This window comes from Notolepis coatsorum, assembly GCF_963971535.1.
Source record: "Notolepis coatsorum genome assembly, chromosome: 3".
Classification (NCBI taxonomy): Eukaryota; Metazoa; Chordata; class Actinopteri; order Aulopiformes; family Paralepididae; genus Notolepis; species Notolepis coatsorum.
This window is the reverse complement of record NC_140167.1, coordinates 48,615,030-48,632,481: the sequence shown is the minus strand read 5'-3', so window position 1 is coordinate 48,632,481 and position 17,452 is coordinate 48,615,030. Positions and strand designations below refer to the sequence as shown.

Genomic DNA, 17,452 nt, shown 5'->3' with positions numbered 1-17,452 from the left:
ATAATTGCGAAATGTGTTTAGTCCCTTGTTTGTGCCGAATCTGGGTTGCACATGATTTGTGGAACTCCCTCTGGTGTTGTGTGGGCATGTTATTCACTGACCTTTGGGAAGTATTTCGACATGTACATGGGTACCTGTGTGGTGTAGTGCATCTCGTAGACCAGGCCCATTGCAAGTTGCTGTACTCTGTCATCTAAGTCAAAGTGGGCAGGGGTGAGGTGGGTTCTAGGAGTAAGGTCAAGTAGTAGTCTGACCAGTTTGTTTTGTGATGTTTGTAATCTTGTTTTTAGCGCCTTTGAGGTGCTTTGGTACCATGAGGTGCAAGCATAGTCGTAGTACCCTTGAATGAGGTGTAGTGGTTACGTGATTGCTGGTTCCGGCCGGTCCACCATCTTGAAAACACAATGAAATTTGCCCATTGCCCATTTCTAAATCATCTCGTTTAAAACAAATAAAGCATCAACATTTGCATGGTGTACCTTTCTGTGCGTATTCATCCACAATCTAATATAGCTTAACATGAAAATATTTGCAATTAATTGTAAAAAAGAAAATGCCGAATTGTATTTCAACCAAAAATGCTTAACAAATAATGTTAGTGATAGAAGGGAACTCATTTTGTGCACAAATGGAAAGCTTTCCAATGTTCATGAGGTAGAATTGTTACAATAGCCGATAATCCATTTTCCCAATGATAAATCCCTATACGGGTGGACCTCGCGGGCGGTCCAAAGTGACGTCAGAATACACCTCCCTATTTAGGAGCAAATTGTTTGCATGATTAAAAACGATGGTTCGAACATCCGTTCGAAAAACCCTGGCGAATGTTCGAATCCCAAAAACAAGCTTGGGGACAGCTCTAACTGGAGCTGAGCTGAATGTGTTAAAATAGACATAAAAAAGTGAAGGATGGGACTTTGTGAGCTAACTGTAATAGAATGTTATTTTTTTACAATCATTTACATAACATCTTAAGAAATTACTGTGTATTAATTACTTTGTAATGAATGTGTATGGGAACTGACAAAAAGGTAATGGTAAAGGTAACGCTTAAAATGTATTATTGCAGCGGCAAAAAGCGCGGTGAACATTTTTGGGTGCACCTAAATTATGTGCTGGTGCACCTAAATTAAAAAGTTAGGCGCACTGGTGCAACCAATGTAAAAAGTTAGTCTGGAGCCCTATCTCAACAGCATGGGACCATTTCTAAATGTAACCTAGTCAAGATCTAGATGAGCTACAGAGCTTCTCAGCAGTCTGATCTCATAATGCATTGTGAAGATTTTCCCACATCAGGCATCATCTACCAGTTCCATCATCTACCAGTTCCCTCAACGACCAGTTCCATCATCTACCATCATCTACATGTTCCATCATCTACATGTTCCATCATCTACCAGTTCCCTCAACGACCAGTTCCATCATCTACATGTTCCATCATCTACCAGTTCCATCATCTACCAGTTCCATCATCTACATGTTCCATCATCTACATGTTCCATCATCTACATGTTCCATCATCTACCAGTTCCATCATCTACCAGTTCCATCATCTACCTGTTCCATGATATACCTGTTCCATCATCTACCAGTTATATCATCTACCAGTTCCATCATCTACCTGCCCGTATAACCAGAACCCCTGTCATCAGTCGCATCACCTCCGTCCTACGCCAACTACACTGGCTTCTAGGGGTGGACGGTATGGTCTAAAATGTATATCACGGTATAATTTGAAGCATAGACGGTAAGGGTATATATCACGGTATCAGTGTTTCCGTTAGAATTCTTTTTTTTGCCTGATAGGCACCCTATATAAATAATGACATCCTCAAGGCATGTAGATTTATAATATGTTAACTTAAAACTAGGCTACTTTTGCGTATACAGTCATTATATTCCAAATAAAATAAAAAAACGATAGGGAAATCTCTTACCTTTCTCCACTGGTTAAAAATGCCAGGAACTGAAATTGAAACTTGCTGTGCACCGCGGTGATATGCGTTTATTATGAAATGACAATTGCGTGTTGACACGCCCACTGCGCGAAGCCTCCTAAATAACTTTTTCCAGTTTGCACATATCTATGACTAATTCTATCTATTTTTAGGGGCAAATGCGAGTGAAATAGTCGCGCTGTGGTTACATGACGTCATTGCTATTTTAGAGCTGCTCTACCGGTTACAAGGTATAGTCAAAATCCATACCGTAGAGCAAATTCATACCGTTTATACCGTATACCGTTTATACCGTCCACCCCTACTGGCTTCCCATTAAACACTGCATAGATTACAAGATCCTCCTCCATACATTCAAGGCCATCCACAACCTCGCCTGTCCGACCTCCTCCACATCAACATTCCCACCCGGTCCCTCAGGTCTGCCTCCTCCATCAACCTGACCGTCCCCCCAGCCCGTCTGTCCACCATGGGGTCAAGAGCCTTCAGCTGCTCTGCCCCCCGCCTATGGAACTCTCTCCCCCCCGACATCAGGAACATCATCCCATTTAAAACCCACTTCAAAACCCATCTGTTTAGGCAGGCGTATGTCTGATTTTATTTTTTAAATGGATTGTGATTGGACCTTGAGTGTCTTGAAAGGCGCCTTATAAATAAAATGCATTATTATTATTATCTACCAGTTACATCATCTACCATCAGCGATTTGTAGTGCCAAATTTCCCTCGGGATGAATAAAGTATTTATCTTCTATTATATCTACCTGTTCCATCATCTACCTGTTCCATCATCTACCAGTCCATCATCTACCAGTTCCATCAACTACCAGTTCAATAATCTACCATTATCTACCTGTTCCATCATCTACACTATCAGTTCCATCAACTACCAGTTCCATCAACTACCAGTTCCATCAACTACCATTATCTACCTGTTCCATCATCGACCTGTTCCACCATCTACCTGTTTTTATCATCTACCAGTTCCATCATCTACTTGTTCCATCATCTACCAGTTCCAGTTTGAGTTCCACAGAAACAAACTCATCTTACTTTGTTCACGGATTTCGGTCAGAATTAAGATGCACTGAATATGCTAAAATGATATATTTGTAAGCAGCCTCTTTAAAGATCTGACTTACCGGTTCAGTTAGAGTGCTGTCTTTCTCCAGGAACTGCACCACACAGTAGGCCAGCTGCAACACACACACACACAAAATCAGCAAACATTCAAAGGATCAGGCATTTGATTGAACACACAAGCAAACTCAATGTAGCGCAGGGTGAGATAAGCCAGCAGACGCATGGTTTCCGCTGGGCCGCAGAGACGCCCTGTGCCCCAGGAACAGCCTGGCTGGGACCTGCATCACCATAGTGACCAACTCAGCCTTCTGAAGGCCAGGTGTCCAATAACCGCCACACTCAGGCCTGCTACTCCCTGCAAATGCAAAGCAACACTATGCAGAGCCAACCTGGGGGAAATTAAGGCTTTTCCACTTGGAAAAGTGCGATATATTATTTGCCATATCCTCTTTGTGGGTCAAATGTTCCCCTGATATTCCCAGTGGAAGAATACATTTTAAGCATCCATATAATACCATCTTAAAAAAAACGGTTAATAATACCTTCAACAATATTCCATAATGGGAGATCCTTTCAAAACAGTTCACATTTTTATCAGAGTAGATGTAATGACGCATGTAATTTTGGAAGGGAATACTTTGAATACTCTTCCAATACATGCAAATATGGTTTCACATTAAACTATTTGAGGAATGTTTGATTAATCTCTACCATAGAGGCTAAAGGGTATAGACTAGACTTTATCCGAAGGGTGCGCAGTTGTCGAGTGTGTGGATGTTCAATCTAGCATTGCAGCTTGGCCGCCTGTGTGACAGAGGAAGCAAATGAGGAAATGCAAGTGTCTTGACTGAATGTTACAGTTTATTCTAATTAGTTGTGCCTATATGTATGAATCTACTGATAACGGTGTCTTGTTTTGTAAGCTCGTCCTCGCTGTAAATGAGATTAACCTCAGTGTCTCACAAGTTGAAATAAAGGTTTGAAATGAAAATATACATATGTGTTATATACTGTATCTACTCACACTCATGCAGAGTTGGATGACACACTGCAGCAAATGTACTACAGTTTACTACATCACTGCATAACTGGTAAATGTTCAGACAAGCTTAATATTAAGGCTGTCAACGTTATCGCGTAACGAGTTCATGCAAAATTATTTTAACTGCACTTTATTATTTTTGTACACGAGATTAACAGGCAGTTTTTTTTTTATTACCCAGGGTAGGTTTGATACTCTCATTGATACTATGTTTGTTTCTGACTCAAAGTGTGTGTGTGTGAGAGAGAGGGGTGTGAGAGAGATGAGGAAGAGGCAAGAGAGAAAGAGAGCTGGGAGAGTGTGTGTGTGTGTGTGTGTGTGTGTGTGTGTGTGTGTGTGTGTGTGTGTGTGTGTGTGTGTGTGTGTGTGTGAGAGAGAGAGAGGGGGGGGGGGGTGAGTTTTCAGCCCTTGTGTGGGGGAATGTAACAAGTTCCTAACTTTTTCTTTCCCCTATTATTTCATGCACACTTTATTCATTGTTTTAAATTATTATTTTCTTTTAAGTTATTTTGTGCATCACTCTGTTTAGAATTTGATGCAAATTTGCAATGCATGAGGGTCATCCGTTTGTGTTAAATGGCCGCTTAAACAAAAAAAAATTGGATGAATAGTTAAAGTGTAAAGTTCAACACACTACTGCGTTAGTAATCATTACTATGTAATGTTACAGTTAGTACATTGGTATGCCCATCTGTTATTTTTTTGTTGGGTTTTTATTTAATTTGTTCATGATTTCAGCATTTTGTTTTGCAATGCAGTTTGCACATCTTAGTTACTTGAAGATTCTGGACAGTATTTCTCATTGTGGCAATAAATAAACATGCTTTTTTTGCAAAAAGCAAGCATTTATCTACTCATGTTGATAAAGAGTATTAAAACTTGAAAAAGATCAGTTTAAGGTAGATTTAGAAAGATAAAAAATATGTGATTAATTTGCCATTACCGGTAATCACGATTAACTATGGACAATCATGAGATTAATCAGATTAAATACTTTAATAGCCTTAGCCTTACTTAATATATCATAATTTGTGATACTTTGTATACATGCAATTCAGAGTTATTACCACATTTTCTTTCAAACTAAGGCTGAGGTTACACCTAGGGTGTTTTTCGTTTCGTTTTCAAAATGAGTTTCGCTTTCCCGGTCGCAACGTAGTGGCAGCCGAGTTAGACATTCGTTTTGCAACCTGAGCACTTCGTTTTGCCTCCTAAGCACAGTGATGTAATACAATGTCAAAGCAGTAGGTGGCAGTAGGTGGTGAACATGAAGGCAATTTTCAACCAATCAGAACTTGAATGTGCCAATACACTTCCTGCAAAAAAAATATACAAGCCGCCATCTTTAAATGCCTCCTTGAGCTATTTAGCCACTGTAGCACTTATTTTTCAGCAAAGAACGTGCAATAAACAAAACGGATACATTCACTGTGTTCTGCCTCTCATTTGTTGATGAAACAAAACTAACATAAACACAATTGAACACCAAAAGCGGGGTTTAGTCTCATCGGCGCAATTTTGTTAGCTTACATGATAACGTGAATGGAATATGCCAGTATAACAGTATAGCATTGTGGCGAGCAGCTAACGTTAGCTCACGTTAGTTAGCCAGCCAGCACCAAACTGATGATATCATGAGCTATCAGTAGCTAGATAACATTAGAGACAACGCCTCATGTATTAAACAAAAGTGAATAGATGACTGGGCCATTTTGTTTAATGCTTGTTATGTTGAAAGAGGGGCTCTGAGCTAACAGGGTCTGGTAGCTAACATTAGCTCACGTTAGCCAGCTGCTCATGCAATCGTTAATGCTAGCAGAATAAATGGATGTAAACTTTATTTAACATATTGCAGAATGGGTACAATACAATACGGCTCAATACAAACAATTGTTAAGGGAATGCAGACTGTTGTAGCTTGGACTGGGGTCCTTATAACAATAACTTGACAACACATGGTAGCTGCAGCTATTTGGGACAGCTCTGTTGTCACCGGACGTTGGTGAGGGCACGCAGATGTCTGTATCTACTGCGCATGGGCGTTGAGCAACAACGGCTCAGCGCAGATTACACAACACGTTGTCGGCGAGTTTTTAAAACAAATGTTCAGCGTTCCCGCTAGGGCAACGCGTTTTCCTGCCAAAACGGCATTTCTATTTAACAGGGACAGCAAACGTATTCAAAACAGCAACAAAACGAAACCAAAAACAGTCTTGTGTAACCATGGCCTAATTTGTTCACAGGTCTGTTTTTATATCAGTTATAAGGCACTTGGGGCAGAGCTGTTTTGCAGGCTGTGAACTACTGACAGACTACTACCGACTTACCTCTGTGTAAGGAGTGCAATACCTACTCTAACACAGACCAAGCGATGAACAAACTTAACACAAAACGGAGTGATCATAGGTGCTCAATTCAAACACCTCAATATCGGTTCCTCCATTTTTCGAAGGAAACTATAAAAGAAGGAACGGTCATCACGTCAGAATACCAGTGTTCTATGCTCTGCTTGGTGTCAGACTTTGGTGGTTCTATTGAAGCTAACAATGAAACAAATTGCCAATGATTCTGACCTCTAAGGTAATAATCTGTTTAAGCGAGGAGATGGTTGAAGGTTGAAACTAAAGTTGGCCCCAATGTGCGTTAATGCGCTACACATTGACCCTTCCTTCTTTTATAGTTTCTTTGCATTTTTTCAGAGGAACAGCTTGGGCCCAAAGCGTATTTCCCGTCAGCCATTAACATTTGCAAAACACAGCAACTTGGAACATAGAATGTGTACGTCGTCGAGTTTGGAAGGGTCTATTTCACAAATCGTTTCACTGAAATATGCAGGTTTGAAACAATAAATAAATAAAAGGTTTGATGCACAAATGAACACACCCTCATAAGGTCGTACACACGTGATGCCCTTACCTGTGGATGGTAGACACTGAGTGATTTGACTTTGTGCAGAGGCAATAAAACCTTCAACAGGAAAATCTTGTGCTCCTCTTTTAGTGGTAAGGCAAACCCGTTGATTATACTGAGAAGAAAAGCGACAAGAGCAACAATCAGAATATAATTTAAACGAAGCACGACAGACGCAAAACAACAGATGGCATTCGAGAGGCTATTTGGAGACCCATTAAATACTAATTTCATGGTTCGTTCAGTCATTGATTCGCTGTGGTAAATAAGTGGAATGATGTTGGGTCTGGGGAGAGAACTAGCCCATACTGTAGGACGTTTAAGCCACAATCTTCTTCACATAACATCAAACACAGCTGAGAGAAATGTCAAGCGGTGTGCCTTTAGTCAAAGCCCGTACCTTCCAAGTATTTCCAGTAGTTCAGCTATACCATTATGGTGCTCCGTCTCATAGATAAACCTATAGAAACACACAAAGATCAACTTTCAATGCAACTGTTCCTCCATCGTCTACCGGTTCTCCAGCTATTGATGGGAGATGCACTGGAATCAATCAATCAAGCGCACTCACCTATAGAAGATGTTATTGATCTGTTTTCTGATGTATGCCCTCAGCCCCAGGAACTTCCCGTAGATCCTGTGGAGGGTGGTTTTGAGGAAGTCCCTCTCACGAGGATCCTCGCTGTCAAACAGGTCTAAAAGCTGCCAGGCGAGACAGGAGACAGACGGCTTATTCCTTCCAGCACATTTGATAATTTTTTACATTTAGTTTGACGCCGTTATCCAAAGCGACTTACAAGTTCTGTACAACGAGTCAGCAGGATGGGTACAACTCTGGGTAAGTGATATTGTTCGTCAACGTTGTGTTGAACTTGTGTGTAGTATATTATATACTACATAGTACATATTAGCATAGTAGGATTATCAGTCTTAAATAATTAGATATATATAATTGACCTCTATCTCAAACTCTTCTCTTCTTGATCCTACAATCAAAACTGTTGCTTCCCTTGTTCCGAGGAAAGCAACAGCTGTTATTGGAGGATCAAGAGAAGAGTGCAGGGTTTGAGATATAGGTCAACTGTCGAGACAACGAGAAGGGTTTGTAGAAATGCTCCGTTTTTGTTACCTGCATTACAAATTTCTGGTCGATGTATTTCTTCGCTATGTTGGGCTGAAAGTCTGGGGATTCTAAAAATCGAAGGAAGAATTCATAGACGAGCTGGAAGAGAGAAACAAGACATCGTGATGAAGGGCAGGAGCCACATGTATGAGAAGACTTGAGTCAAGTCAAAAAATTTAAAAAAATGCCAATGCTGTTCACCCAGTGCAGAGAGAAAACTAGTTAGAACAAGCATTATGCATACTAATTTCAATTTACCTATCTCAAATATAAGTCCTGATTAACATATGTCCTGATTCTGGCACCATCTACCAATCTTGCTACCAGTGTTTTCTTAGTCCAGACTGCCATCATCTGAGGGGCTGTCTGGTCTATTGAGTTCCAGCACCACAATCCCGCCATGCTCAGTAAGGAGTGCATGGGGGAGGGAAACTGGATCATTTGCCCCCATCCCCCATTTTATCGTTGTTATGTTAATTCCATCCATGGTCTTTGCGCTGCGCTACCGTCAGTCTGGGGCGGGTGTAGACTACCACATACTGCGCTACCATGAGTCTGGGGAGGGTGTACTGTAGACTACCACATGCTGCGCTACCGTCGGTCTGGGGAGGGTGTAGAGTAGACTACCGCATGCTGCCCTACTGTCGGTCTGGGGAGGGTGTGTAGACTACCACATGCTGCCCTACAGTCAGTCTGGGGAGGGTGTAGACTACCACATGCTGCCCTACAGTCAGTCTGGGGAGGGTGTGTAGACTACCACATGCTGCCCTACAGTCAGTCTGGAGAGGGTGTAGACTACCACATGCTGCCCTACAGTCAGTCTGGGGAGGGTGTAGACTACCACATGCTGCCCTACTGTCAGTCTGGGGAGGGTGTAGACTACCACATGCTGCCCTACAGTCAGTCTGGGGAGAGTGTAGACTACCACATGCTGCCCTACTGTCAGTCTGGGGAGGGTGTAGACTACCACATGATGCCCTACTGTCAGTCTGGGGAGGGTGTAGACTACCACATGCTGCCCTACTGTCAGTCTGGGGAGGGTGTAGACTACCACATGCTGCCCTACAGTCAGTCTGGGGAGGGTGTAGACTACCACATGCTGCCCTACAGTCAGTCTGGGGAGGGTGTAGACTACCACATGCTGCCCTACTGTCAGTCTGGGGAGGGTGTAGACTACCACATGCTGCCCTACTGTCAGTCTGGGGAGGGTGTAGACTACCACATGCTGCCCTACAGTCAGTCTGGGGAGGGTGTAGACTACCACATGCTGCCCTACTGTCAGTCTGGGGAGGGTGTAGACTACCACATGCTGCCCTACTGTCAGTCTGGGGAGGGTGTGTAGACTACCACATGCTGCCCTACTGTCAGTCTGGGGAGGGTGTAGACTACCACATGCTGCCCTACAGTCAGTCTGGGGAGGGTGTAGACTACCACATGCTGCCCTACTGTCAGTCTGGGGAGGGTGTAGACTACCACATGCTGCCCTACTGTCAGTCCGGTACCGGGTCTCTGCGGTGGTAGGAGAGTGTTTAGACCTCTACACTACCCACACACCCCACAATCAATTCTTGAGGCCATGATTCAATTTAAAATCCACTCATGATTCATCACGATTATCTAGGAAATTCGATAGATGAGATTCTAGATTACCATTGACGTTCGTGTTACCAAAGCTTATATATTGTAGGAGTCTTTCTGCTGCTTAATCTCAGCATCCTGTAGTAGATTAATAGTTCTAAGGTCGTGAGAAAGTTGAAACCATATCACAAGACAAATCCTTTTTATTTTTTTAAATCTATTTTTAATCATAGAAGACAAAATCTCAATGCTCAATCCCCAGGTATGAGTTTATCTAGTTTTATTTTTGGTTGACAGTCGTTTTAAAACTTGTAATATTGTTTGTATTCATAAAGATATAGTATCAGTTGCAGACCAAACTCACAGGGCGATTACAGTTTGAAACGCATGTATCTACCTGGAGGTGCGGCCAGGCGGCCTCGAGCGTGGGCTCGTCTTCTTCTGGGTCAAACTCCGCCCCGGTCGGGTTGGATGATGGAGGCAACGTTCTGAACATGTTCACGGCAAACTAGAGGAAGAGAAGAGGAGATGAGTACATTGACATTTTGTTACACATCTGGAATACTCTTAAATCACAAGACTGAAAGAACCATTTTAGCTATTGATTGATTGATTGATTGAAAACTTTATTAACAGATTGCAGAATGGGTACAATACAGTACAGCTCAATACACACAATTGTTAAGGGGATGCAGACCAGAGAAAGACTTTAGTCTTGTTTACATCAGGGTCCCCCATTTTCAATTCATCAGGACATATATGACATACAGATAAGACAGTACTGCTACATCTATACATTTATGACATACCAATTTGCAAATACAGTACCGTTTGTGATACAAAAATAGTCAAGAAAAGGGAGTATATACATTTGACGTAGAAACTGTACATTGGAGGAGGTTGGGTGGGGTTGTGTGGGGGGGGGGGGGTTGGGTACATTGGGATATTGACAACCATACTGGGTAATTTACATTGGAGGTGGTTGGGGGGGGGGGGGGGTGCAGATTTTCGTCTTGTTTACATCAGGGTCCCCCATTTTCAATTCATCACAACATATGACATACACGACATACTTTCGCTGGCAAAATTAAAAGTTAAATCGAAAGACAACATGATACGTGGCCTACTTTAATCTAAAACACGAACTACAAAAAAACAAGCATAACATAACATTGGGATTAATGGATGTTATTAACATTAGTATGATCGACAAGCTAAAACAGTGATTGCTTCCCATCTGTGTTTTTTTTGTTGTTGTGGAAAACACAAAATCCCCGAACGGGAGCTTGGGGCTCACTTCTCCCTTACAGCAGTGGCAGAAGAACCGATGCGGGGGTACAGCCGCAGCCTCCGCCATCTTCCCCGGAATACTGAGCAGCAGAAACATGCTGATGAGTTAAGTATCAAGTATTGGTATAGAATTGTGATTTGTTTACATTTTGTAGTTTCTACCACAAAAAGGTAGAACACACACGCATTTGACTCCAATGCCAAGCATTGAGTTTTATTTCAAGTATTTCTAGTGCTAACATTTTATATGGTCATCATTTTCTATTTAATCATGAACGGCACTCTCTGAAAACCACATGCAAGTCATGTTCATGGGTCACTTGAAAGCTTTTAGCCATCTTTCAACACCTTATCCTTGCAACCAACTCAGGGCTCTACGCTAACCTTTTTCCCAAGGAGCACATGTGCTCCTAAATGAAAAGATTTAAGAGCACAGTGACAATTTTTTTGTTTATTAACAAACTATTTATTACATGCATATTATACTGTGCATGCATACTAAAGGTCACACGTGCAATAGCACATACCACCAAAATCACACATTGGCCCATGCCTACTAGACGCAAAGGATATAGGTTGTCCAGCTGCTTTTGTATGTTGTAGTGTTGTTGTCACGATACTAACATTTTGACTTCGATACCGATAGAATATATTATTAGATGACAGAACATGGAAAATTCGTTATAAAATTCTTTAACGTCTTAACAGGAGAAGTACCGGCATCGGGCAGTCATGCCCGTGCGCGGAACGCACGCAGTCACTTTGTGAGCGTCTAGCGGCTCGGGATGCATTTTTCGCCAAACATATAATATACCATTCGAAAGACCCATTTGTTGCCGTTCGAACGCCACCTCACTCGACCAAATCCGTGCCTCGGTTCTCCAGTTACATGCCGATATGTCAGGAGAGTATATTTTTACGCGCCATGCGTCAGATGACCACTCCGGAAGATTATTCGTCAGCTTTGTAGCCAGCGAGTGTACGCTGGCTTCAGAATGCACAGTGGTGGATGAGGAAATGGATTTTGGAAAGCTTTAAATTTTTTCGTCAGTTTTACTAAAACGTCTAAAACCCATTTCTGAACGGGTTTTTATAAGATTTGGACCTCTACTACATAAGACTTCAGGCTATGGAACCGCAGTGTTTTCCAGCTTATACCTCTTTGCTGGAATATTGGAATATGGAATCTTGCAACCACTACAGAAAAATGTGAGTACACAAGTTCAACTCAAGTTCAGACCTCTGTTACTCTATTTCATTAGCACTAAAAGTAATTTTCCTTTTTTGCATTAACTTCAGAATGTTATCTTTCAAAAGAGACTAGGCTCATGCATGTGCTATAAGTATAAAGCTAAGCTTTGCAAAAAAAGATATGTAGTCCTTATTCTAGTTCAAGTAAAATAATTGCCACTTTTCTGGGTGCCTGTTAACTCAATCAGTGCCAGCCATTAGACGCGGACCACTGTAGCTGGGCCAAGCATTAAAAGACTGCGTGACCTTGTTTGTAGAGCTAAAACTATATTATATATTATAGCCATGGATACATTGCTATAGTCATTTGACACAGTTTCTTCCGGTCAAGATGCAAAAAAGAGATAATTTTTCCATGCATACATTCCAGTGTTATACCGTGGTGAATATAAGTGATTTTACAGCGGTATGGGGTAATTTCTGAAAGGCTGCGTAATAGCCATATAGGTCAATTCTACTATTTGCGTTGGCGTTTCTTGCCTATACACGCTAGTATTCCAGAATAAAATGTATACAGTAGGTATTATGTTTCATCATGAATGCATGAAAGGGGGGGGGTATTTCTGATTACCATTAGTATTAGTATTGAACGCTAAAACGCTGATCAGCTGGATCGGTATGAAAACCTTGCACAATCAAGCCAGAATTTACGTCAGATGATCCTTACCTTTGATCGAGAGTATTCCAAAAATAATATTCCAATTGTTTGATCGATATCTGCTCCATCCGATATCCATTTGGCCCATGACATAACCAACCACAGCATATGCATCGGATGTCGCGTAGATGTTTGGATGCGACCGCCTTGCAGTCTACTGAAAATCTGCGTCTGGAGACCTTTCAGTGTAACACAGGGTCTGGAACAGGGTTTACTGCAGCTCAATACCGCCACCTTGGATAATCTGGCCGGTACTGCACCCTCTGCGGCACAGTAGGCCTTCTAACGGCAACATACGGGTCCCTGGCATTGAATAGGATATTAAAATCGAAAAAAATTTAAACGAACTAAAAACGTAATATTATGTGGTTGGCACCCAACGGTTGTCGGGCAAACACGTAATATTACGTGGTTGGCCCTGAATGAGTTAACACATTCTGTGCCACGCAGTTTGCCCAACTTATACCACTCCGTCAGTGCTGTAAGCCTATGGAATCGCTCACCTTCTTTGCAGGGCTATAACTTTTTAAATATTATAGCTATATCGACATTACTATGGCCCATTCAACATCGGGTATCTATCGTTCCGGATGTGGGAACGTTATATTTTTCCATTCATACATTGTCGTGTTAGTACCGTCGTGAATATAAGTATGTTTTTGGAGTGTAGAGCAGTAATTCCTAGAACGCGAGTTATAGGCCCAGACGCATATTATACATAATCAATTGGCGTTTCGTTCCTATACACGCTATTAGGGGTGGACGGTATGGTCTAAAATTTATATCACGGTATAATTTGAAGCATAGACGGTAACGGTATATATCACGGTATCAGTGTTTCCGTTAGAATACTTTTTTTTGCCTGATAGGCAGGCTATATAAAGAATGACATCCTCAAGGCATGTAGATTTATAATATGTTAACTTAAAACTAGGCTACTTTTGCGTATAAAGTCATTATATTCCAAATAAAATAAGTCCCGAGTCCGTGCTGCTCCCATTGCAAACAGCCGGGCTGGATGCTGGATTTTGCTAGAAGCATATGTAGCTGCAGAGCCGCAGAGCCAGCGGCGCTTTCAGGTCTGGTCACAGCTTTCAGACGTTGGGTGGGGGGGCGCTGTTGAGCGGACCTGACCTGAAAGCGCCGCTGGCTCTGCGGCTCTGCAGCTGCATGCTATTCGCAAATCCACTGCTGCCGCCGTCCTCCCGGCTCCCGCTGCAGCCGTCGTTATCATAACACTACACGCATATCATAATGTTTACAGCAAACTGTAGTTGATCACCAGGTATGTTTTATTAACGTAGAATAATTCATATAAGAAAAACGATAGGGACATCTCTTACCTTTCTCCACTGGTTAAAAATGCCAGGAACTGAAATTGAAACTTGCTGTGCGCCGCGGTGATATGTGTTTATTATGAAATGACAATTGCGTGTTGACACGCCCACTGCGCGAAGCCTCCTAAATAACTTTTTCCAGTTTGCACATATCTATTATCTATGACTAATTCTATCTATTTTTAGGGGAAAATGCGATTGAAATAGTCGCGCTGTGGTTACATGACGTCATTGCTATTTTAGAGCTACTCTACCGGTTACACGGTATAGTCAAAATCCATACCGTAGAGCAAATTAATACCGTTTATACCGTATACCGTCCACCCCTACACACGCTATATTAAAAAATTCAAATGCATATGATCGGTATACATTATGCTCCATCATGCGTGAAGTAAGGGGGGGGGGGGGGGGGGGCGTTTATGATTCCTTGATTGTCAGTAACGGCTTTCCTTAGTACGACATCATACGTTGATCGGATGGATTGCAATGAAATAAATGGACAATCGAGCTGGAATTAACATTAGATTCCTCTTTCCTGTGGCCGATGAGTCTGGAGAAAAAAAAATCCAATTATTTGATTTCGATCTGCTAGATCCATTTTCCGTTTGTATGACGCAATAAACGCCGAAATCATATTGATTATTGCGTCTCAAAAGCGATCAAATGCACTAGAGTGTTTGTCTTGATCAACATAACACGATAGCTCTGCCGGAGGATTTTCCCCGATGCACAGAGCCACATCTGGTTTAGAGTAGAGTGCAACTCGCCCAAAATCCACCAGGCGGCGGTATTGAGGCGTTGAAATATCAGACAGGGTCCAGCTGGCTCCCGGAGCCTTCCTGGATGAATTATGAATGCCAATAGCGAATAAAGGAAATAACGATCATAAAAACTAGTAAACTCGTTGTTGGCGTTATTAGATTGGCGGGCAATAACGAGTAAACTCGTTTTTGGCACAGGGTGTGTTAAGAGGTTAATTCATTATAATTTTAATATTTTGACGCTGTTGACACGTAAATAATAAAAATTAGCTGCTGAGCTATACTATAGCTAATGTCCATCAATATCTTCCTTTTGAATGAAGAAGAATGGAATCAGGATTGTTAGCAGAGAGAGAGGAGAGGCTCCCCCCCGCTTCCCTCACTATTGGATGCCTCTTGAGCGTTCCCAGGGATAGCTTAGTTAGCAGCTAACATTTGTTAAGGTTTTTAACACAACGTGGGCATTCCAGAATGGCGAGGATGCAAAGCATGTTAGACCATTGGACCCATTGCTTGCAGAGTTTACATTACACATAGAAACAGCGTGACTCGCGAGAGAAGTTGTCACAGAGCTGTCAAATGCAGGACTGAAGAGCTAGATGCCATAAGGCTGAGCCCGAACGTTCGAACGTTCGTTCGTTACGCTGACATTCGGACTTTAATTAATAGGTTCGAACGTTCGGTGAAAAAGAAAAAATAAAGGATGCGCACGGGGTTGAGGTTGAGGTGATGTGAATGCGAGGCGCTCGGCTCAACCAGTATGGTCTGCCGGGCTGCAGCGGGATACTATTTCTCAACCAGAGCTCTATTTTGATTGACAGGCGATTCTGCCAATTACGTCACACCGCTTGCACCCGCCTCTGCTGTTACCACCAATCGGCAAGCCTCAACAGACTTACCGTAGCTACCGGGGAGCTGTAGTTAGCTCCCCGCCGAGGAAGTAATCGGTAACAAGGTTTCCGTAGGTGAACCTGCAGAAGGATCATTAATGAATACCATCCTTTTTCGGCCACGGAGCGCGAGCTTCATGGCGGGAGGTGGTTGCGTTGGAAACAACAGCAGGCGCACGGTGGACAGACCCGTCCACCGTCTACCTCGGAACGGTGGTAGGGCGGACGGGCGGCAGGCGTGTTGGGAGCCCGAGCCCGGCCGTTCCGAGGTAGACGGTGGACGGGTCTGTTGAGCCGAGGCGTGCGCCTCTCCTCCCGGCTCCCCTCCCCGTCGACCAAGAGTGAATACCTGTTATTGAACGTGTAACACTAACTACAGTATATAACGTTCGGTTAATGCCACAAAACGAATGCATTTGTTTATCTAGCCCCTTACGTGACTGCAAGGGCTATTGTTTATCATACTTTGATTCAGTAGCTTGTTTATTTTCTTCTGAGTGCTTTGTTTAATTACATGTTTACATGAACAGCCACCACTGTAAACAACATGTTTTTCACCAATAGACTATGCAATGCCACCCTCCGTAGGATCTATAATAATACAATAAAAAAAAGAATTATTATTAAAAAAATGAAGAAAAAAAATTTATTAAAAAAAAATGTTATTAAAAAATTAAAGAAAAAACGAACGTTCGAACGTTCGTTCGATAAACCCTGGCGAACGTTCGAACCCTAAAAACAGGGTTCGGGCTCAGCCTTAAGATGCCATTGCTTAGACTAGAATTGAAGGTCCGCTCTGTTCTGACAATTGCGTGTTGACACGCCCACTACGCAAAGCTATTACTCGCACAGTGTGCTCCTAAATGATTTCTCCAGTTCGCACATATCTATTTTTAGGGGCAAATGCGAGTGAAATAGTCACACTGTAGAGCCCTGCAACTCTAGAAACCTCTCTGTACTTAATGTTCATGGGTCACTTGAAAGCTTTTAGCCATCTTTCAAAGCATCGTCCATGCAACAGACTCTAGAAACGTCTTTGTACTACGTGGGTTAGACCCACCATAATGAAAAGTGTGTTATGTTCCTGGTCCGTGTCAACTGACTCCCCTGTGAGATGCTATTCCCAGCCATGCAGATCATAGGACGGTGCAGGTGGCCGAGCCAAACACTGGGACCCTTGTTTGAGAAGAAGTGCTACAAGGTAGGTAGATGGTACCACACTGAACAGGCAGTGGAGACAAGAATAGTCAATTCTAGTCGATTAAAAAAGGATGTGACATTTTAAACTAAACTGGGATGATCCTCCGAATAGTATTTCCGTCGCTGACTAGTCATCGTAAGGATATTTGTCAGCAATCATTGGGCATTTTTTATTCAACGTCATAACATTCTCAATGTCAACATTGTTATCACAACACATGACCTAAAATCCCCTCCCTACCTCCCTCTCCCAAACCGTTCCTACTAGGGATGCACGATAATTATCGGGCCGATATCAGCAATTATGACGTCATCCCGATAAACCTGATAACGTTATTGATAGCTCCGATAATATATAATATATTTTTT

The 17,452-nt window shown here is 42.4% G+C and overlaps 1 protein-coding gene across 2 annotated transcripts in view; it reads right to left on the bottom strand.

Annotated features, from left to right (window-relative positions):
• Nucleotides 1-17,452, bottom strand: part of ppp2r5ca (protein phosphatase 2, regulatory subunit B', gamma a) — a 108,662-nt gene that overhangs the window by 43,773 nt on the left and 47,437 nt on the right. For both annotated transcript variants that reach the window (XM_084310720.1, XM_084310721.1), the window contains exons 3-8: nucleotides 10,091-10,201; nucleotides 8,122-8,214; nucleotides 7,564-7,694; nucleotides 7,393-7,452; nucleotides 6,999-7,107; nucleotides 3,100-3,153 (exon numbers count right to left, since the gene is read on the bottom strand). In XM_084310720.1, the coding sequence (XP_084166846.1) occupies nucleotides 3,100-3,153; nucleotides 6,999-7,107; nucleotides 7,393-7,452; nucleotides 7,564-7,694; nucleotides 8,122-8,214; nucleotides 10,091-10,201 (558 nt within the window). The remainder of the gene's footprint in view (nucleotides 1-3,099; nucleotides 3,154-6,998; nucleotides 7,108-7,392; nucleotides 7,453-7,563; nucleotides 7,695-8,121; nucleotides 8,215-10,090; nucleotides 10,202-17,452) is intronic.